Source organism: Stegodyphus dumicola, chromosome 1, assembly GCF_044657685.1.
Source record: "Stegodyphus dumicola isolate Sdum_Otavi_A_Nest chromosome 1, ASM4465768v1".
NCBI lineage: Eukaryota > Metazoa > Arthropoda > Arachnida > Araneae > Eresidae > Stegodyphus > Stegodyphus dumicola.
Window position 1 is genome coordinate 36153001 of NC_140768.1, and position 23985 is coordinate 36176985.

The 23985-nt window shown below is 33.2% G+C and overlaps 1 protein-coding gene across 2 annotated transcripts in view; it reads left to right on the top strand.

Moving 5' to 3' along the window:
• Positions 1–23985, top strand: part of Rh50 (Rhesus blood group-associated glycoprotein Rh50) — a 189815-nt gene that overhangs the window by 23389 nt on the left and 142441 nt on the right. For both annotated transcript variants that reach the window (XM_085810514.1, XM_085810523.1), the window contains one exon: positions 4611–4794. In XM_085810514.1, the coding sequence (XP_085666640.1) occupies positions 4611–4794 (184 nt within the window). The remainder of the gene's footprint in view (positions 1–4610; positions 4795–23985) is intronic.

Genomic DNA, 23985 nt, shown 5'->3' on the forward strand with positions numbered 1-23985 from the left:
ATTTAATGCAGAAAGACAATGAATGACTCTGACACTCACTATACGTGCTGATGCAGTAAGACTTCAAAATTTCAGAAACAAAGGAAGCAAAATATGTAAGATGATTTTTGCAGGATTAAAGCTTAAAACTGAAAAATTTATCATGTGTGTATAATTTTTTGCATTATTTACAGTACAAATTTTCTGTATATTGGTTTAATAAAGCATTAAAATAAGTGCTTATTTATAATTTTTTTACCTATAACTTACTGCAATTTTCTTTCATTCTGACGATATTTCTTCTTCCATTAATACAAATATTTCCCATAAATTACTTCATTTGCGATCAATTCTGTTCCAGTAACCTTGCTGTCAGTAGCATTCATTTCCTTAAGGAAAAGAACTTGTGAAGTTTAATAGTAAACAAATGAAGAAACTTTACGTAAAGATTATCTGAAACAAATATAAAATGTATAACTGATTACAGTTTCATAAAAATCAATCTAATGTTTTCAAAGCGCTGTTAGTTTTCTCCTTAGAAAAGTGAAAATCATAGTTTATATCCCAACAATGAAAACAGATGAAAGTGAAGAATTCCATCATAACTTTCCACTATCGCATAAATTCTGCCTTCATTTTGTATTTCTTGAAAAACCTCTGAATTATTCTCGCCCAGCAGCCTCGTGATTCATGTAATGTATTCTGCTTTTCGGATAGAGGAAAGGAAAAACGTATTCAAAACTATACCACTCCCCCCCCCCCCGTTAAAAGCTGAAACACTTCTACATGTAGCATTTCATTTTTTAATAGACATGCTTAGAGTGACGACAACATTTCAATGACGCATGGCAGAATTCTACTACAAAACTGCAGTCAGTAATCAATTTCGTGATTATTTGTGCTAATTATTACGCTGAATTTCTTCATTTATTTACTTAAAATCAGAATTTCATCTAATACCTCTCATAACTTCTGTTGTAAAGTTATACCTACTGTATTCTAAATACAGGAACATTTAAATAAGTATTAAATTATGTGTTATGTTTATACATAGCAAAGATACAGTTGTACTTCGTTAAATGAAAACGCTAATTATAATAATTATTATAATTTACCAGTAACTTATACATAGTAACTTTTACACAATATGTATTGTAGAACAGAAATACATCTTGATGAAGGTTGAAAACACAATTTATTAGCCAGTAATACTTAGGACAGCTCCAAAAACACGTTTACAGTTGTCGAAAAGCTACGACAAACACACTGAAACAATTAGCAACACAGTCTTCAGGCTATTTATAACGGTGAGGACAGCTTCACGGGAAAGCACTAGAGTACAGCTCCCGACTCGGTTGGGTCCTTCTCGGAACTCAAAGTACTCTCGAGACTTTCCACGCTACAACTCGCGATGTACACTCTCGATGCACCAGCTGGACAGTAGACTGATGATAAAACTCGATAGACTACGAGACACTCGATAGACTCGCGACTGACTATCAACTCTGACGAGACACACTCTCGATGCACTAACTCGCGACAGGCTCGATGACCAACTCGACATTAGACTAACGATACTCGACAGACTCGCTAGACGAGACACTGACTGACTGACTGACTCCGCGTGCAGGCAGGGTTTATGTAGCTTTTGGGCTATCTTCGATAACATTCTGGTCTAAACCGGTAAGAATTCGTTCTAGAAAGTCCTCCATCCGTCTATGGCATATCGCCAGTTTTCTTGCAAAATGTCACTAAAAAGTGATTTCGCTCCAAATATGGCGACCCTGCCTTCCTTGTCCTTTTCTGGCAACCCTAAACCCGCTTTACGGGAAATCTATCTTACCGGAACTGGACATTTTGTAACAGTATATATGCATACCTTTCTAAAAGATGTTATAAGATTCTAGCTAAATTGGTTGTCCTTGACAGCTAGAATACTTGAGAAGTGTCTAAAGACTAATCATTTACTTCTAAAGCTTTAATGACAAGTCCAAAGAAGGGTTAAATTAACCCTTTTATTCGACTCAAGAATATTTACAGTTCATTCCTCTCGGGCTTACAGGAAGCCTCCACTTGTGCTTTAACTTACAGAAAATAATCTAATGCTAACTAAAACTAGCCGAAGCTGCATAGAATTAACTAACAGAATTGACCCTTATTCAAAGCTTGCCGGCGAATACTAGCAGGCACGAAAGAATATGGCCGAACGTAGTAAGATTTGGCTGAAAGCAGCGAGGTAGCCAGAAGGCATAGCACACTCTGAACTGAGAACTTGTAAGCTCTTCTACTGAAACTCCAGATTCCAGATGCCGTGTCTACAGTTTTCAATTTTGCAAGCTGTCGTAAAGAGCGATGCAAGTACAGAAATGGCTAAGTCGCTCCAAAGGACAGGATGTGAAATGGAGCTTTATTGAACTGATGGACACTTCAACTTAAATACTGGTTCTACCTCATTTACATAAAACGCGATTCTGAAAACCCATTCTAGCAGGGATTTGCAGAGGGAAAATAAGAATTTAAAAGAAAGCTTATTCAAAAAATAAAAATAACTATTAGAAAATTTAAATAAACCCCTAAAATGTATTGCTTGCATGTAACTTTAAAAAAAAAAAAAAAAAAAAAAAAAAAAAAAAAATGAAAGGAAAAATGTGTCTTGATGTACAACAGGGTTGTATTGTTCAAGAATGATTGCGTTACTTTTACAGAAAAGTTGGATGAAAGGACACGGCGTAAAAGGCCTGTTTCAAAAAGGTTTACAGAAAATGCTTGTACAGCTGTTCTAATGAAACTTAAAAAATTTTTACTTAGTCATCTTTGATGTAATATCCATTTAAACACATATCCAGTAGTTCTTGACATTCCTGGAAGAACTGCTAAAACACCTTTTCTGGTATCTGTCATAAAATGCCCGTCAGATTATCATTTGGGATATGATATTGACTGCGACCGTTGACTCCATACAGTCTTGATAAGAAAGAATAGAAATCTGAAATAATATGGTCGACGCAAGGTAAGAATTTTCTTTTCTTTCCAACATAGCTATTCTTCTTCCAAAATACGTTTTGCTCAAAATGCGATGTCGCGCCAAATGATCGAATGATATTTTAATTTCATTTGAATTACGTTGAATTACGTTCCACGCAGAGTATGGCTAAAGTCTTTAAAGAACAAACCTGAATTGTTACAAATTGTATGCATATAACAGGATTTTGGCTCGAACGTTTCGAACAGAGTAGCATATTTATCATATAGGGTGTTTATAAATGAATGGTGCGGTTTTATAAATTAATAATAAATCGATGTATACCTACACCTTACCCGTGTAAAACCTACACCGTAAGCATTGGCAACTGTCCAAGGTTCTCATGTGCTGCTTGCTGTTTGCTTGTCATGCGCAGCCGCAGCTACAGTTTCCCAGTTGACAAGAAAAGTTTTCTGTGTGCTCCGTTTTGAGTTGTCCGGATTTGTAGTTTCAGTGTAACGTGAGGTTCTCGCACATTTTCTGTGCGGTGTCCCACGAGAAAGTACATAGCCCACTTTTTTTTCGAACAAGAAACTGTGATTGTGACTCATTATTAGACATGTAGGAAATCTTCTTGTTACCCTAGCTGAACACAAGTTATGATGATTACATTTTGCAATTGGACGGTGTTCCGTCCCATTTTTACAGGAATGCATGAGAGCTTCTTAATCGCATTTTTCACCAGTGCTGGTTTGGACGTGCTGCAACAGCAAACAACAACAACCTTCTCCCCTGACCGCCCAGTTCTCCGGATTTAACCCCATGAGATTTCTTTCTTTAGGAGTTTGTTAAAGACCGAGTTTATGTACCGCCAATGCCCGTGTCCCTTTAGGAAATTTATGGTCAGATAAAGAGTGCACTGCAAACTGTCACGATGTACAAGCTACATCGACAGTGTGAAGAATTTGATTTCCGTGCAGATGTGTGTCGAGTGACCAAGAGTGAACATACTGAAGGATTGTGATTAATTCATAAAAAACTTGCACAGTTGCCGCTGCCTATGCTGTAAAGTTTGCCTCCATACATTTAATTTTTATTATAATTTTTAAAATCGCACCATTTATTTATAAACGCTCTGTATTATGCGTTAGAATGCCAAGCGGTGAAACCGCTGAACACGATTAGTTCGACCTGGGTTCAATTTCAATCGGGTCCACTAGCCGCCGAGCGGTAAAATCGCTGAACACTGGTAGTTCGGTCCGAGTTTCGAATCCCTCGAACGGGCTGGCTGCATGGGCGTTTTCGTGGTTTTTCCCATGTTTAACGTGTATACGAGCCAGTTTCCTTTAGAAAGTCGTCCACAAAGGCATCCTCCCCTTAGATAGCCCTCGAGGCTTTGCCATAATCACACACACACATACACACAATTTCAATCGAACGGGTAGGCAGCAAAGACGTTTTCACCGTTTTTCCTATGTGCAAAGTGTAAACGAAGGAATTTCTCTTAGAACGTCCTTTACAAAGGCATCCTTTCTCTTAAGCAAATAGCCCTAGCATGCTTTGCCATCATAAAAGTAACCAAACTATGTATTAGATGGATATTTGCATTATAGACTTTACAGATATTTTAATGGTTTTGTACAGTTTTCATAGCGTATCTTCCTTATAGTGTTTCAGGATGTGAGCGTTATGATATTTGCTGGATTTGGATTTTTAATGACATTCTTAAAGAAGTATGGATATAGTGCAGTTGGTCTCAACATGTTGTTAGCAACCATCTCAATCCAATGGGCAATCATTATGCAAGGAGTTTGGAATATGGATAACGGCAAAATTCCCATAAGCATTACCAAGTAAGTAATATCTAGCATCACCCTATACTGATACTGAATGCAAATTTGGTAACATTTTGTGTTATTTACGCTGAAACCTAAAACGCATTGCTTTATCTTTTGGCTCGTATAATTATAATCTCTTTAAGATAAAAATGACAGAAACTCAAGGATGCAGTTTTTCTGTTTCTGTATGAAAAGAAAGACATTGCGCAATAACATACACGCCTCAAAATGTGAGTTGTTTTTATAGCGGAAAGACAAACCACGCTTTTTTTTCCTCTTGAATGCGAAAGAAAATTCTTCTTAATACGTATAAAAGTTGATTTTTATTCTTTCTTTCACTCTGTATTATTTTCCTGCAGTCATGTATATTTAATCGATAAGCAGTTTATGGCAGTGAAGATAATGCTGCTAATTTATTCACATGCACCGTGGATTTTTAAGCATTTTTCTGCAGTATATATTCGAGAAAGACATAATTTGAACCTTATGTACTCTTGCCAATATAATAAATTTAAAATCATTGTAAAATAATGAAATAAATATATTAGGAAATAAAGCCCAAGGCCTAAATTTATGCACACATACACGTTTCGAGCATTTGCGCTAACATCCCTTTCGGCTAATAATATATAAAAACAGCATATCTTTAGAATTTCTTACAGACAGTCTCCCGCGCTGGAGATAAAAATATTTTATTCCGTACAGTGTGTTGCCACTGATCGCTTTAAAATCATTGAGTTTGTTAATCAAAAATTCATTAAAGTTTAAAAAATATAGAATGGATAATAAAACAAATTCGAAATTCAAGATTCGGGCTTCTAGGTGCCCATAAACGATTGGAAGGCTATGTTATTCAAAATTTGATGCCACTAGGTATCTTTATTTTTACACGTTGCGTGAAACATACATACATTCATGCAGATTCTTCATTGTTTAATTTCTTTAAATATAATACAGGGCGATAAAATTCGGTAGCAAAAATTGGAAAAGTGATATAGCCATTTATAGTAATTCGAGATTAATAATCCTTCTGGGTAATTAATAGGCAATGAACATTACAAAACCAATTTTACTCTTGATTAGAAAACATTATGTATATTTTATTCCTTTTTGAATCTGGTCTTTTGGGGCAAAGCATGCTTCAGAGCCACAGTATTAGCATGAGCGAGCGCTGTTTATGTTAATAGTGTTGGTCTGAAGTAGGCATACCTGCTCGATGAGTCTTATCAGCACTGTCTCACCAGCATTTTATACATTCTCAGTATAAGGGATTTCCTGCCGCCCAGACGGTGTAGTGATTAGGGAAGCCTGACTGCAATACCGAAGGGTTCGAATCCCGGAAAAGGCATGGTTGTCACATTCCGTCCCTTGATAGGAAGCGATGGTGGCCCACCTATTAGTTCCCTAAAGAAACCACCACATCTTGCCTTGTATAGATTAAGGGACTATGTTACACTGTAACTGTTCACAATCTGCCCCTGGAAATAAATAGATAATGGATTTCTCAATATGATTAATAAAAATATTAACGATTATTTTATAAAGTGAGACATGAAATCCCAGATAACTTATTGACGAGATGACAGTTTTCATACATCTTCTAAAAAAACCAATAATTTTAAAGAGTAAAGCGAGAGTTTTTAACCGATTATGACGTCAAAGAAATAATTGTACGTAAATAATATAAGAAAATAAATAGGGATAAGAAAGCAGAAACGTCGGCTCAAAACCCTGAATACGTCTCTGTTTTTGTATGCTTATCCCAGCAGCAGTCATTTAATGTTGTTTCTACTTACTATTCATTTATTAATTTAGGGACAAAATACAGAACATAGCTCACATAACACAGCACGTTAAAATAATATTTAAAAAAATAATCTTGATACATAGGAACTATGAATTTTAAAGTGGTTATTTGTGCTGTGTCAATATTAAGAATTAGTAAATATAGTAATTACTTAGGTAATAAAGTAACAGAATGTATGAAATATTATACTTAAATTGTAATCTTAAAAATTACTGAAAATTTCAGACGCAGTGCAATGTAAAAATATCAATGAACTCAATTCATATAATAAAAATTACAAAATTGAATGATACAGAGAACGGAACTGTTTCTAGATAAGGTTAATTTTGTGTTAATAATAGAGCTAATTTAAGAGTTAATAACATTTTGTGAATAAATTACATAATCGAAAAAGTGTCCATAGTCATTAGATATAAAAATATATCAGACGACCATAGACGCTTCTGTAAATTGCAAATGTATGCATGAATAGACTGAATGTATGCATGAATAGTCTTTGATTGACAATTATGTAGTCAAAAGTGTAATCGAATTCCATATGTAGGTGGATATAAAATTTCGCTGTTCTTAAAAGGTAATTTTGAACTTGCTCGCTTGTATAGCTTCGAACCAGAATAAATTTCTGCCGGATATTACGTTTATGATGATTGCTGTAAAATGATTAACATACAGATACTTTAAGAGTATTAAGGTATAAAAATTATTATTATATATATTAAGATATAAAATACGTCATAACAGAGTTATATTTTTCAGATTTCGTAAAAGCTCTAAATGGGATTTATTAAAAAATCAAATTGCAAGGCTATAATTATTTTGTATAATCAGTTATTTTATGATATAGATCTTTACTGTCACTTTTCTTTCCGTTTTCCTCACCAGACTGCAAATTAGATTGAGTATTTAAGCTGAAATTGTTAGATTGTAAGCCAGACTGTGTTTCTGTCAGTGGATGTGCGCGTTACGTCTCTCAGCTCCTGAGCCTGAGTTATTCGGCTTTGCATCATTGCTGCCGAATATTTAAACACTTACGCTGGTTAGATTTGCGAGCCAACTTCGCGTTCAATTCAATTATGTAGTCTTTGATTTCTAGCTAATTTAAATTTTAAACTGATTGTTACTTTATCTCCCCACATGTGCTGGGTTAGTCTGTCAAGCACGAGATGTAGTCTTCTCTTAAATTTCTGATTTAATAAAAAGGTCAATTTTTAATCTTCTCAAGACTTTTCTTCAGCGATAATTCGTTACAAGTCTGTTAGGGGTTTTGACACTAATTAATGCTCCCAAAGAAAATCAAACTCTATAGAATATCGAATTTTCCCTGATTTCATAGAAAGTAATTAATTAAAGCATAATCACGATTATCCATTCTTTCAACACGCCATGAAAGAATGAATCATACTTTAAATTAATATTATTACTGTGGTAATTTTTCACTTTAGAGTAATAATAAATTTGTTAACTTAATGTTATTAATGTATATTAACATATTAATGTATCTTAATTTAATTTATGTGGAATTGAAGTTCAACAAGACAGCGATCTTATTCTGTTGACACTGGTGAAAGTTTTGCTGTTAGTAAATATATGTAGCAGTAAGAAATGAACTACATAAATTAATATTTATATAAAATAGCTTAGGGAAAAGCATGGAATACATAAATTTTCATCGCTGCCCATCCCATATCTTCCTTTTCTGTGGTACAATTTGTACACAGTTCACAGTTTTAATGCATAGTAATGGAGCCATCTTTATTTTCCATAAAAATAATTTTATCATTATAAGCATAAACGTAAATCTAAGTGCTGATTTTAGCGTCGCGATAATTATGTTTGTTTTTTATTGGTGTAAAGTTTGTTATAAAACATTTAGTTTTTCTTCGTTAGGTCTACTTTATAAGCATGTCTTTGTAAGTCAGTGTAAACTCAACCACTCACGCAAATTCATGTCATATAATAAATATGATTCCATTATATGAAAGAATTAGTATTTAGTTACGCACGTGGTCTAGTTAAATAATATTCAATCTTGGGCATTTGCTGGAATTAGAGGCCAATCACTGGCCGATAGATCGCTGAACACTAGCTCACTCCGCGGTTAAATGCCAGTAGCTGGACTGGATTCATGAATGTTTTTGTGATTTTTTCATATCTAAGATGAATATCAGCTAGTCCTCCTCAAACAGTTCTCTACGAAAGCATCCTTCCCATTATGCAGATCATTTGCTTTGCCGTAATAAGTTAACCAAACATGCAGTGCTCCAGTCTGAATCCTGGACTATCCTGTTCTAGGGATAAGTTGCTCTGAAAACTACCTGACTTTCGAATTATTTTTAAAGCCAGAGGGCGTTATTATTGTCCAATATTATTGTCCTGTGTTGAATACTATAAGGAAATTAAATAATGAAGAATCTTCGTGTATAAATGTATGTTTTCGCATTGTGAAAAAAACAACAGTACCTAGAGCCATCAGATTTCGAATAACGTAACCCTCCACCCAAGCATGGTATGCCCGAATTTTGAATATGTTTTATTATCTATTTCGTATTTTGTAAAAATGTAACCAATTTTTTTATTAATAAACTCAACGATTCCAAAGTGAACAGTGGCAACACGGTACGGAATAAAAGATTTTTATCTCCAGCGCGCGAGACTGTCTGAAATTCTACAGATACGCTGTTTTTAAACATTTTGTGATTTTGCTGTTGAATCAAATTTTATGTGGCGTAGCGTGATATTTAATAAAAAGTAAAAACACAAAGTGTTAATAATAAAGGGACAAAAAAATTATAAAGCTTTCTTAGTAAGAAAACTGAATATTGATATGTTGAACTGAGAAAAGAATGTCGGGGGGGGTAACAGAAAAAAGTATGCCAACACTTAACGATTCCTTTTAAAAGTAGCATAGCGCTCCAACACTTAAGACTATGCTATTTTTAAATTTTTTTAACTTTGCTGTTAAATTCTATAAGGCGTAACAGCAGACTGGTAGACTGCGAGCCCAGTGAGAGCGTAAAAAAAAAATTAACAAACCCTTTTGGGCCACCTTTAAAATCTGAAACCATTTAGATTTTATTTTACTTTTATTTATTTTCATGAAGATAAAATATGGATCCATGAATTGGGTGAGTTAACTTGTTAACATTAACATTCTAGATATGTAATATGAATAAGTAATCCGCTTATAAGGGCAGTGGTGACCCTTTTAAAATTTGCATGGACAGGTTACATTCAATGATGGAAAATAAATTTAGAAGTACATAGATAAATTACACGAAATTACATGACCATGAATTATATTTTGAGCTTTACTTGTAAATCAGACACCATAAATTTTCAGTATTTGTATTTGTTAAGGTATATTCCACTACATAAGTAAACAAACTAAACAATATGCTTTATAAATTTGCTCCTAGCGCTGCAGTGCAAGCAACAACAAATTATTCACCAGACAGGGCTTAACAATTTGCAGCGTTATTTATAACCACATAATTAAAATCAATATTTAATATTTTTCGTTTATTTATTTATTATTATTTTTTAATGAAACATATTGTCTCAAATATGCATATTAATCTCTAGAACTGCAAATGGAATGCGAAACAGTTGAAACAAACTCATGTGCCCTTTGCCTTTCAGACAAATCTCCTTTCCTTGAGATAAGAGGATTTATTTATTTGCTGTTATTTTTCTCCCTCAACAGAATGCACCGCCAATTAAAACTGAGATAGGATTAGCGATGACGGAACTCTTATCTCATAACAAATTCTCTCTCACGTCTTCAGATAACTCGGGCAACGGCGAATGTGGGTTTATTTTGAATTGTACAAACACGAAAGAAGCAATGCTTACAGCATAAACAAATATAATGCAGGTATATTTAATATCATATCTGGAAAAGCTAACCTGGTCTCTTGTTATCTAGAAAATAAATGAAAATGCTTGGAATAAGGATCGTGCCCTGTAATATCCTACAGTGGAATTCCCTTAAAACAAGAAAGAGCTTATAACTGTAAAATTAATTTCAGAGTCTTTTCTATTGTTCTTTGATTATTGGGACTTGGGAAAAAGAATATAAATATTAAACTATCTTAGTACAGAAAAATTATATTGTTACGTTTTTCTTTCTTCTGACACAAGTTGTTACGTTATTTTCTTCCTTCACGTTCGTACGGGGTTTGTAGATTTGGAGGGAATAACGACGACACTTGATGAAGAATCGAAACACACTTTATTTACCAGTATTTGTCAGGACAGCTCCAAAACACGTTTTACAGTCGTCGATGGACTACTATAAACACGCTGACACGATCAGCGAAACAGCCTTCAGGTTATCAGGCTATCACGGTGGAGACAGCTTCACGGCAAAGCACTAGAATACAGCTCTCGACTCTGCTTGGTCGTTCTCGGAACTCCACGTACTCTCGAGACTCTCCACGCTACAACTGGCGATGCACTCGACGATACACAAGAGTATATAGCTCTCCACTCAGCACATTCTAAGACAAAACTCGGCGATCCACTAAAAGACTCTCTCGATGCACTCGAGACACTCGCTCAATGACTGACTATCAGCTCGCTAGACGAGGCACACACACTAACTGACTACGAACCAGCAGGGTTTATATAGCTTTCGGCTTGTGTTTGAGAACATTCTGGGCTAAACCGGTAAGAATTCATTCCAGAAAGTTCTCCATCCGTCCATAGAATATCGCCAATTTTATCGCGAAACGTCACAAAATGGGCGCTTTCTCGCCAAATGTGGCAACTCTGTCTTCCTTTGCCATTTTATGGCAACCCTAAAACTGCTTTGCGGGGAAGCCATCTTACCGCGCCTGGACATTTCGCAACAATATGCTTCCTACATAAAATACATTGTTTATTAACCCGCGAGCACACGCACCGATCCGACGAACACGAGAACACGCGCCGAGTATGTCATACCCGAATAAAAAAATTGTAAATAAAAATTTGCCGAAAAAAATTAATCGGTTTTTTAAAAGAAATTAAAATGTAAAACCAAGTTAATACTTCATTTTAGACAAAATAGGAAACAATAAGGTGAGGAAAAATTATTTACTTACAATTTTTTGAACATTGTTTACAAAATGAGGTTATATGTTCCATACATATACTTTTGCTACAATTTTCACAAATGAATCTAGTCTGTCTATCTTTTTTCTTGGAGCACTCTGTACACCTCTTGTAAGTCATTTGAGGTTTTTTGGAGGGCGGTCCATTGTTAACATGTTCATCGGTGGTCAGTGTTCGTCCAGAATCAGGAACCACAGATGCTCGTCGTCGTTCATTTCGAACATTTTCTATTAGCTGCATGCATCCCTAAGGCTTTGAGAAAAGTACTCTTCCCGTTCACGTGTGAAATTTTCTCGTATTGAATAAATATAAATATTTGTATTGTCAACTACATGTTTTAACATATCTTCATCGATAAGCAATGACGAGGACTCTAAAGGTGTTGAGACGTCTTTAGAATACTTTGTATTTCCAGAGAGTTTAGTTATAATATTTTGGCGCCAATTCTAACATTAGTCTGGAATTTATTTTTGTTCCATTTTACTCCATTTTTTTCCCAACATAGAACTCATTGCTACATTCCAGAGTTTCATTTTCTGTTTCTGTATCTGAATCACTACTCTATATGGATGAATCATGATTACTAATTATATTCTTCGTCATCAACATCTTCCTCTTCTTCACTAAATGAATCCTCATCAGAAGAAACTGTTTCAAGGAGATTTCTCAATCTTTTCATCTCTTCATCGTAAGGAATATACGGCGTCATGCTTACAACTCAAGAAAAACTTATACTAAAAGCTTGAAAACGAGAAGGGCGAAGTGACTCACTGAGAAACGCCAGTACACGCGCGGGTATGACATGCCCGAACAATGCTGGTCCTAAAAAACCGTTGCACTTGCCACCTCAGGAATTTCCCCCATTTAAGTATGTGAACTCAGCTACACTCAGCTACACTCAGCTTGAACTCAGCTACACTAAGTTTCGTCCTTTTATGAAAGAATGGGCGAGAAATATACAAAAAGAAAAATGTACATGGGTATGTCATACCCGCCGCGTGTGCTCGCGGGTTAAATACATTAAATTCAACTTGACTTACTTGAACTGCTAATCTGAACTATTTCAGGAAATGTAATTAAACAAATTTATAATAAATATTTCATTGTGGGCATGTAGCGTGATTTCATAGCTAAATCAGCTCTTCTTCTTGAGGTTGAGTTTGTCAGGTATCAGGCACTTCTGCTAAATAGCATTTTGTGCCAAACGCACCAAAGCCTGGCTTCCTAGCTCCATTTGTTTGCCTCAGCCACTTTGTTTATAAAGTCCAACAGCCCCTTAATAAAGTTGAGGTGTAACTCTTTAGGTGAGAATACCTTACAGGATTCCCCTTTGAAGTTACAGCTATGTGTGTGGAACCTTGAGAACTGGTAAACGAATAATCGCTTTAACTTAGGAAACAGAAACGTAAACTCAAGAAGGGTTAATTATCCTTTATTGCTCAAACTAATGATTAACAGATGGCCCTTCTCTAAAGAGGACGTACAGAAACTTGGCTTGAACTCCACTTAGGCTTGAACTCAATAGTACTAAGAAAATCAAACTTAACTAATGCTTAACTAAAAAGATATATTCGAAGCTATCAAAAATTCTAGTTGGCCCCTAAATGCTAACTAAACGACGAAGCTATCAAGGGCCTGAAATACGGCCGAGCGTAGTAATTAATAGCTTACAGACAGTGTAGCCAAAAGGCAAACGTGCGCTAGTCAGAATCTCTGGCTCTCTAAGGCTGCTATCACACGTCGGTTTGTTTCGGAAGAACAACTGTTTGGAACAATTGTTCTGCTTTGTCACAACAACCAGTTACCATAGATCGCTTTGGGGTTAACACAGGGAAAACTGGTTCCCCATTACAAACAAGCTGATAGCATTCGAAGCTGATAGCTGATTAGTTTAAAACGAACGAGTTTCAATTTTTTTGGAAAGGAAGGAAAAAGTCGCACGTTTTTCTTTCAATAGCAAACCAGGGAGAAAATTGTCCGAAACAGTTGTTCGTGTGAAACAAACGCCGTGTGATATGGGCCTAACGAAGTCAGTAGAACTTCGACTTAAGTACCGCTCTTCCTTCATTTACATTAACCGCGATTCTAAAAACACACTCTGGTAGGAAATTTGTAAGCTGAAATTAGAAGAGAGAGGAAAGTAGCTTTAACTAATGATAACTGTTAAAAATTTAGGATAAGCCTTACAATCTACAGTAGTCAACGTTATCAGAAGTTCAAGATCAGTAGCCTGTTCCTCCGATAAACGTTTTTCAGGCTGTCCCTGAGTACAGCCATCTTGACCACCGTAAAGAGCCTCACTGAAAGTATAATCTTCAGATCTATCTCTTTTGGCAGTCTTCGGGGCTGTATTCTGCTCCATCCTTGGAGACTGCTTTTTTTCCACCTTTCCCTTGAGTTTTTCAATCCAAGTACCTTTTTCTCGGACACTTTTTTTTTTTTGGTGCTCTGGACATTCTCTTTTTGATTTTGATTTTACCTAGAGAGGCAGTCAGGATTTTAATAACTTCCAGACGTTGACTGAGTAACTTGAGTAGAGGTCATGTCTACCACACTCTACAAAGGATTCATTTCTGCTACTTCAATTAATTTCCTCTGAGAAAAAAGATCTACCTCAGAGGTTTTGCCTGCGAAAGCAGAGTTTCTAGTTATAGTGTTATTTTCCGCTATATATAAACTAGAAAAGAAAGTACTGGATAAGAAGTACTACCCAGTATTGCCTTTCGTTGTGTAAGCTAAAATACTCTAGAAGTTGCCAGGCATTCTAGTAGCTCAGTTAAGACTCTAGTGTCATTTACCCTATTGTTTACTATAGTAATAAACTATAGTTTACTATAGTAATAAATATTGTTTACTATAGTAAACAATGATATGCATCTAGATAAAAAATGCAGTTAAATATTAATATAATAATGGTAACACTTATTTATAAAGCATATGTTCAAAACATTTAAAGCCTACATTTCGCTTCAAAGTGTTCTATTCATTTTGAGACATATATTACATTCATTTTATCCTATAAGTATCCATCAAGAATTGCTACAAAATGCTGGGCTGCAAAAAGGATAAGAGCTATGATGTGCAATACAATAGTTAGCTATCTTAATGTACGGATAAATGTAATAATGCACACTATTGTAAGCAATATAAAAGCACAATTCAATTCCGAATATACCTCTGGGTCACACAAAAAACATAATAATGTTAAAAATGTAATCTTACCAATAGGAAAATAACATGAGCATACAAGGCTCTTGAAGAGGGTACATGTTTTCAATATCGAGATATCATTATTGTACTGTTTACAATAAATCAGAGTATAGTTTTGCAAAACGTGAAGGCACACTAATGTAGACAATGTAAATCAGGCAGGGCAGTAATGCAATTTAGTGAGAAAATAATGATGTTAACATTCATTTACAAGGCATATGTTGGAATAATTTAAAGACTACGTATCACTCCAATGTGTATATTTACATTTTTAGGCATATATTACAATCGTTAATCCGTACAGGTATATATTTAAAATTGCTGTACAGAATGGGTATGATAGTACTACTTTACTACAATTACAAAAAATACTGGGCTGCAAAATGGCTAAGAGCTATGAAGTGCAATGGAGCGGCTAGCTATCTTACAATTGGACAAATGTGGAGCCAATACCGCGACAGCGTAACACTCATGTGGGCTGTTGTGCATTAGCTCATGATATGGTCATGTTTGTTCAACCTTATTTAACTATTATTTAATAACTATTTCATCGAAGGATGACCCATGCATATGACAACTTTATTGAAGAGGCTTAATTTCATATCTAAAAGGCGAGTGTCTGTTTGAGAGGTACGAGTTTCCATGAAAGCCTTTGTTTCATATAGACTACCCATGAATATTTTGTACTAAATAATGAATTAAAAGCAGTTTATCATATACTTTTTTATGATTGGTATAGCTATGTTCAAGCTGATTACAAATGTTCAATAAAGCGAGTTGAGACTGTGTAGGCTTATGAATAATTAAAATTGATCAAAGGAATACTAAAACTATTTAACATCGATTTTGAGTGATTAAAACCCTATAGTGGTAATTTTTGGAATATTTAAACTTTATTAAATATTTTTCTTGTGGCCTAAAACGTACGTAAAAGAAATTTCAAAGCGTTTTCCTCAATAGTATCTATTCAAAATGAACAGTACAGAATAAATTTAATTGAATCTCATTATAGTTTCATCTTTCGAAAGCTCAGTGTTACTATTATAATGCTATAAAATTATAAAAATTATTTCTATTCCAAAAGCATGAGAACTGCATATATATATCGAATTTTTAGGCTGCTACTCTTCTTATATGCACCTAAAAGAATGCTATCAGTGAGTAATATTTCTCAACCATGAATCTTTTCTTTAAAACAATAGTTAGAAATTATGATCTATTTGATATCATTGTTAACAAATAAAAAAAAATTTTTTCTCTTTGATAATCTAAGCTTTCATAATACTTGTTTCATTTCAAATCCGTTTAAGATTTTAACAGGATTTTTTTCTAATTGCAGGAATATTTTAAGCATTGAGAGTTTCAAGAAAGACAGAAAACTTTAATGAAGATTTAATAGATAAGTAACAACGAAAATAACAAAAAGGAAAAAAGAAAAGAAAAAATGAAAGCTTTCAGATTTTATATTACGCCCAAAAGAGCTTTTTTTTAAGCTTTTGTGTGTTACCTTTTCTTATAAAATATCGTTTTCTTCGCACTTCATAAAATTCCGTACCTCAAAATTCAATTAAACAGCAATATCGCAAAATATTTAAAAAGAGCATATCTTTAGAATTTTTGATACACAGTCTCCTCCGCTGGCGATAAAAATGCTTTTTCTGTTTCCATACAGTGTTATCATTGCTCGCTTTGAAATCGTTGAGTTTAATAATCAAAAATTTGTTTTGATAACATATAACCTCATTTTATGCTGACAATAAAAATTCATGGAAATTGTGTTTGAGTACCTTATAGCCCATACATAACTGTCTGATTACCATTTGTTTGAGTCATTGTGACATTTCTATGAAGATATTTGATGATATAGAATGTATTATTGAGCAATATCTGCATTAAAAGTACTGAAGTTTATAAAGTTGTTATAAATAATGACAGTAATATGCTTAACTCTACTTGAAAGCTCACCGATAAAACAAATTTTTGGAATGACCTTGCTTTTGATGTTACTTCAAAACTTACCTCTAAAGTAATAAACTTTTGGAATGACCTTAATAGTTTTTAGTGTTTGAAAAAGTTATATCGTTATAGCATTCTTTACTAGCCATCCTTTTTCTAAAGTGGACGAAATTCATGCCAGTTACATCCCTTCACTTTTAAACAGTAAAAGAAATTTTAAAAAAATCTGCCTGCTACTAATATATTTAAGTATGTTGTGCAGTATTAAAGGCAGAGTTATTCACAATCAAGGAGAAAAAAGAACCAAAAAGCTTTATTAAAAGTGATTTAGACAATTTATCTTGGAATTACAAATGACTGCAAAGAATTTGTTTCGGTTCTAAGACGGCTGACGTTTTGTTTTGTTTAATTTCATGTGTACAAATTGCAGACAAAGATTATTAAAGTTGTTTTTAGAAAATATGAAGCAATGTTGATGACGTTTTCAAAGAAAAGGTGCATACTTGGAAATTCCATGTGATTAAAGTAAAACAGCGTACTGGGTTCAAAAATGGAAGAAATTACTTAACAAGACATTCCATATCATTAAAGTAAAATAAAGGTTTACAAAATATGGAATAGATAATAAAACAAATTCCAAATTTGGCTTCCAGAAGCCCATATCCGTATGGAGGATTACGTTATTCAAAATTTGATGTCTCTAGGTACCCTTGTTTTTCGCAAAGCGGAAATATACGCGCATTCATGAAGATTCTTCATTATTTATTTTTTTTAATATAATGCAAGGCTCTAATATTTGGTAGCAACAATTTGAAAAGTGAAACGACGTTTATAGTGAACCAATGCAAAATGCCAAAACGAAATTAATAGCCCTTCTGGGCAAATGGCCCCTTTGGAATAAAGAGATATATTTGAATATCAAATCCCAAACTGATGTATAATTCAAAACTACTTTCTATTTACTTTTCAACCTGTTATTCATCTCATTCTGCCATGAGAGCATGGGACAAGCTTGTAGTTCTAAACTTAACGATATTAATTCATAAAAATAAATGAATAATTACGATCCTCATTAAAATTAATAAAATACAAGAAAATGCACTTAAATGGAGATGAATACGCATTTAGTTATAATGTTAAATTCCCAATTATGAAAAGCTCTTCCGGTGAAACTTCATTTCATATCTAGTGAACGTCAACAAAATTATTTTAATGCATTTTACGTGTAATTTCTTTGAAGGATTAGCTAAAGTGTCGCTTGGACATTTTAATTAGTCTAGCACTGGTTCCCCGCTTTCAATAAAATAATCAAAGAGATATTAGCTTTTTATTATTCAGCCATTATTCAACAATAATAATTAAATGAAAAATGCGAGATCTTAGAGATACGCAAGTTAAAGCTTTCGAATTCTTTTAGAAAGCAGAAGCGAAATCTTTATTGATAATCGCTTCAATAATAAAATATTTTAATGGAACGTAATGATAATTAGGTTAAATTAATTAGGCATAAGTTATTTGCATCTTTTTAACAAACAGATTTTTCTGTATCGCGAATACGTAAAATGTACCAAATATACTTGCTTTGAAATTTACTGCGAAGTCGTAAGTTTGGTATTTAGCCTTTCTTTTTTGGCATCATCTATGGTCTTTCTTTAATCTTTTTTACCACTGAAAAATTATGATAATTCTATTAGAGTTAACAAAAGAAAAAAAACAAAAAAAAATCTAAAAGGTTTCAGATTTTAAATGATGTCCAAAGGGGCCTTTTTTAACGTTTTGTGTGTTACCTTTATTTATTAAATATCATATTCTACGTTCTCAAACCATAAAATTCACTTCAACAGCAATATCGCAAAATAATTTCAAGATGAGCATATCTTTAGAATTTCTGATACAGAGTCTCGTGCGCTGGAGATACAAAAACGTTTCTTTTTTCCCGTACAGTGTTGTCATTGCTCGCTTTGAAAGCGTCGAGTATGTTAATCGAAAATTCCTTAAAGTTTTACAGAATATGAAATGGATAATAAAACAAACTTCAAATTCAAATTAGGGCTTCCACATGCCCATATTCTATGGAAGATTACGTTATTCAAATTTTGATGGCTCTAGGTACAGTTGTTTTATCACATTGCGAGAAACATACATACATTCATACAGATTCTTCATTATTTCATTTCTTTAAATATAATACAGGGCTCTAATATTTGGTATCAACAATTTGAAAAGTGATTCGCTGTTTATAGGTTTCAACGCAAAATGCCAAAATGAAATTAATAGACTAAAAATGGAATTGCGTTAATAATTTAAATATTCATATTGGTCTGTAGAGGAGTGCGCCTCGAGGCGCAATATCTTCTGATTGTGATAAATCAGTGTAAGAAAAATAAATGTGATGTGATAAATCACTAAAAGGTCTGCATATGCTTTCTAGCTTTTGCTTTTGATATGACATAAAAAGTACACTTTATTTTTAATTTTTATCTCAGGTAACTAACCGGCCTCGTTCGAAAAGCTTTTTTCAAAATGTTTGTTATATTTCTGAATTTATGAGGTTTTTTATTGGATTGCACTCACACTTAAATATAATCACTTGAAAATTGATAAAATACTCATTATATTTTTTAATTTCTGCAAAAAATTGAAAATTTTAAATCGAAATTTACATAAACGTCAGCCATCACTTACAAGAAAACAATAATGATAAAAACGTGTTTTTGACTTTATTTATGCATATTAAGCATAAGCATACAATGAAATAGAATAACTGGATAATATTCATTCAGTAGTAATGAACTGCTAAATATGTTAGTCAACACATAAAAATATTTAAAAAATACATACACTATTGAAGAAAAAAATTGCATAATTTAAATTCTGTAACGCTAGTTTTTTAACACTTAGTTTACATCATGCATAATAATACACAAACTCTGTGTACGAAATTTCAAGTGATTCTATCAGGAACGTTTAGAATATCATGGTTGTTGGGAACATAAATCGTAAAAAAAAAAAAAAAAGAGAGAGAGAGAGAGAGAGAGAGATAGAGATTTCTTAAAAATCGAATTTAAAGTTCTCCGATTAACATTACACGACATATATACACAACTACTCACGTTACTAGACTAAAATGAGAAAATTCATAATAAAAATACTTTACCAGATTCTCCAGACTAATTGATATGTTTAAAATTATTTAGTTAACAAATAACATAAAAAAGCACAAAAACTGCATTTTTAACTTGCCGTTTAATCTTTCACTTCCGCTGTGGCAAACAACAACTTCCGGCTAATCGTTTCTCAGAAAAACTGGTATATCTCCACTTCTAATACACATATCAAGAGAAGTCTTTTACAATAGTTAAGAGTGTGGCCCTTAACCCGTTCGTGACCAAGGTCGCGTGGACGCGACGCAGCGATTCCACTCTTATCAGCCCAGCGTCAATTCCACCTGAAGAGCTCCGATTGATATGGAGAGACCAGCGTCGCGTATGCGTAATCGGAAATCGGAACGTTTTATTTGAATTTTTAAATGCTACTAGATGGCGTTAAACGGCAACGGTTTTCACAACGGTCGACTCATATGGTATTTGACCTTCATGAACGGGCATTGCCCCATTGGAATAAAGAGATATATTTGAATATTAAATCCCAAACTGATGTATAATTGAAAACAACTTTCTATTTACTTTTCAACCTGTTATTCATCTCATTCTGTCATGAGAGCATGGGAAAAGCTTGTAGTTCTAAACTTAACGATATTAATTCATAAAAATAAATGAATAATTACGATCCTCATTAAAATTAATAAAATCCAAGAAAATGCACTTAAATGGAGATGAATACGCATTTAGTTATAATGTTAAATTCCCAATTATCAAAAGCTCTTCCAGTGAAACTTCATTTAATATCTAGTGAACGTCAACAAAATTATTTTAATGCATTTTACGTGTAATTTCTTTGAAGGAATTGCTAAAGTGTCGCTTGGACATTTTAATTAGTCTAGCACTGGTTCCCCGCTTTCAATAAAATAATCAAAGAGATATTAGCTTTTAATTATTCAGCCATTATTCAACAATAATAATTAAATGAAAAATGCGAGATCTTAGAGATACCCAAGTTAAAGCTTTCGAATTCTTTTAGAAAGCAGAAGCGAAATCTTTATTGATAATCGCTTCAATAATAAAATATTTTAATGGAACGTAATGATAATTAGGTTAAATTAATTAGGCATAAGTTATTTGCATCTTTTTAACAAACAGATTTGTCTGTATCGCGAATACGTAAAATGTACCAAATATACTTGCTTTGAAATTTACTGCGAAGTCGTAAGTTTGGTATTTAGCCTTTGTTTTTTGGCATCATCTATGGTCTTTCTTTAATCTTTTTTACCACTGAAAAATTATGATAATTCTATTTGAGTTAACAAAAGAAAAAAAACAAAAAAAAATCTAAAAGGTTTCAGATTTTAAATGATGTCCAAAGGGGCCTTTTTTAACGTTTTGTGTGTTACCTTTATTTATTAAATATCATATTCTACGTTCTCAAACCATAAAATTCACTTCAACAGCAATATCGCAAAATAATTTCAAGATGAGCATATCTTTAGAATTTCTGATACAGAGTCTCGTGCGCTGGAGATACAAAAACGTTTCTTTTTTTCCCGTACAGTGTTGTCATTGCTCGCTTTGAAAGCGTCGAGTATGTTAATCGAAAATTCCTTAAAGTTTTACAGAATATGAAATGGATAATAAAACAAACTTCAAATTCAAATTAGGGCTTCCACATGCCCATATTCTATGGAAGATTACGTTATTCAAATTTTGATGGCTCTAGGTACAGTTGTTTTATCACATTGCGAGAAACATACATACATTCATACAGATTCTTCATTATTTCATTTCTTTAAATATAATACAGGGCTCTAATATTTGGTAGCAACAATTTGAAAAGTGATTCGCTGTTTATAGGTTTCAACGCAAAATGCCAAAATGAAATTAATAGACTAAAAATGGAATTGCGTTAATAATTTAAATATTCATATTGGTCTGTAGAGGAGTGCGCCTCGAGGCGCAATATCTTCTGATTGTGATAAATCAGTGTAAGAAAAATAAATGTGATGTGATAAATCACTAAAAGGTCTGCATATGCTTTCTAGCTTTTGCTTTTGATATGACATAAAAAGTACACTTTATTTTTAATTTTTATCTCAGGTAACTAACCGGCCTCGTTCGAAAAGCTTTTTTCAAAATGTTTGTTATATTTCTGAATTTATGAGGTTTTTTATTGGATTGCACTCACACTTAAATATAATCACTTGAAAATTGATAAAATACTCATTATATTTTTTAATTTCTGCAAAAAATTGAAAATTTAAAATCGAAATTTACATAAACGTCAGCCATCACTTACAAGAAAACAATAATGATAAAAACGTGTTTTTGACTTTATTTATGCATATTAAGCATAAGCATACAATGAAATAGAATAACTGGATAATATTGATTCAGTAGTAATGAACTGCTAAATATGTTAGTCAACACATAAAAATATTTAAAAAATACATACACTATTGAAGAAAAAAATTGCATAATTTAAATTCTGTAACGCTAGTTTTTTAACACTTAGTTTACATCATGCATAATAATACACAAACTCTGTGTACGAAATTTCAAGTGATTCTATCAGGAACTTTTAGAATATCATGGTTGTTGGGAACATAAATCGTAAAAAAAAAAAAAAAAAAAAAAAAAAAAAAGAGAGAGAGAGAGAGAGAGATTTCTTAAAAATCGAATTTAAAGTTCTCCGATTAACATTACACGACATATATACACAACTACTCACGTTACTAGACTAAAATGAGAAAATTCATAATCAAAATACTTTACCAGATTCTCCAGACTAATTGATATGCTTAAAATTATTTAGTTAACAAATAACATAAAAAAGCACAAAAACTGCATTTTTAACTTGCCGTTTAATCTTTCACTTCCGCTGTGGCAAACAACAACTTCCGGCTAATCGTTTCTCAGAAAAACTGGTATATCTCCACTTCTAATACACATATCAAGATAAGTCTTTTACAATAGTTAAGAGTGTGGCCCTTAACCCGTTCGTGACCAAGGTCGCGTGGACGCGACGCAGCGATTCCACTCTTATCAGCCCAGCGTCAATTCCACCTGAAGAGCTCCGATTGATATGGAGAGACCAGCGTCGCGTATGCGTAATCGGAAATCGGAACGTTTTATTTGAATTTTTAAATGCTACTAGATGGCGTTAAACGGCAACGGTTTTCACAACGGTCGACTCATATGGTATTTGACCTTCATGAACGGGCATTGCCCCTTTGGAATAAAGAGATATATTTGAATATCAAATCCCAAACTGATGTATAATTGAAAACTACTTTCAATTTACTTTTCAACCTGTTATTCATCTCATTCTGTCATGAGAGCATGGGACAAGCTTGTAGTTCTAAACTTAACGATATTAATTCATAAAAATAAATGAATAATTACGATCCTCATTAAAATTAATAAAATCCAAGAAAATGCACTTAAATGGAGATGAATACGCATTTAGTTATAATGTTAAATTCCCAATTATGAAAAGCTCTTCCGGTGAAACTTCATTTCATATCTAGTGAACGTCAACAAAATTACTTTAATGCATTTTACGTGTAATTTCTTTGAAGGGTTAGCTAAAGTGTCGCTTGGACATTTTAATTAGTCTAGCACTGGTTCCCCGCTTTCAATAAAATAATCAAAGACATATTAGCTTTTTATTATTCAGCCATTATTCAACAATAATAATTAAATGAAAAATGCGAGATCTTAGAGATACGCAAGTTAAAGCTTTCGAATTCTTTTAGAAAGCAGAAGCGAAATCTTTATTGATAATCGCTTCAATAATAAAATATTTTAATGGAACGTAATGATAATTAGGTTAAATTAATTAAGCGAAATCTTTATTGATAATCGCTTCAATAATAAAATATTTTAATGGAACGTAATAATAATTAGGTTAAATTAATTAGGCGTAAGTTATTTGCATCTTTTTAACAAACAGATTTTTCTGTATCGCGAATACGTAAAATGTACCAAACATACTTGCTTTGAAATTTACTGCGAAGTCGTAAGTTT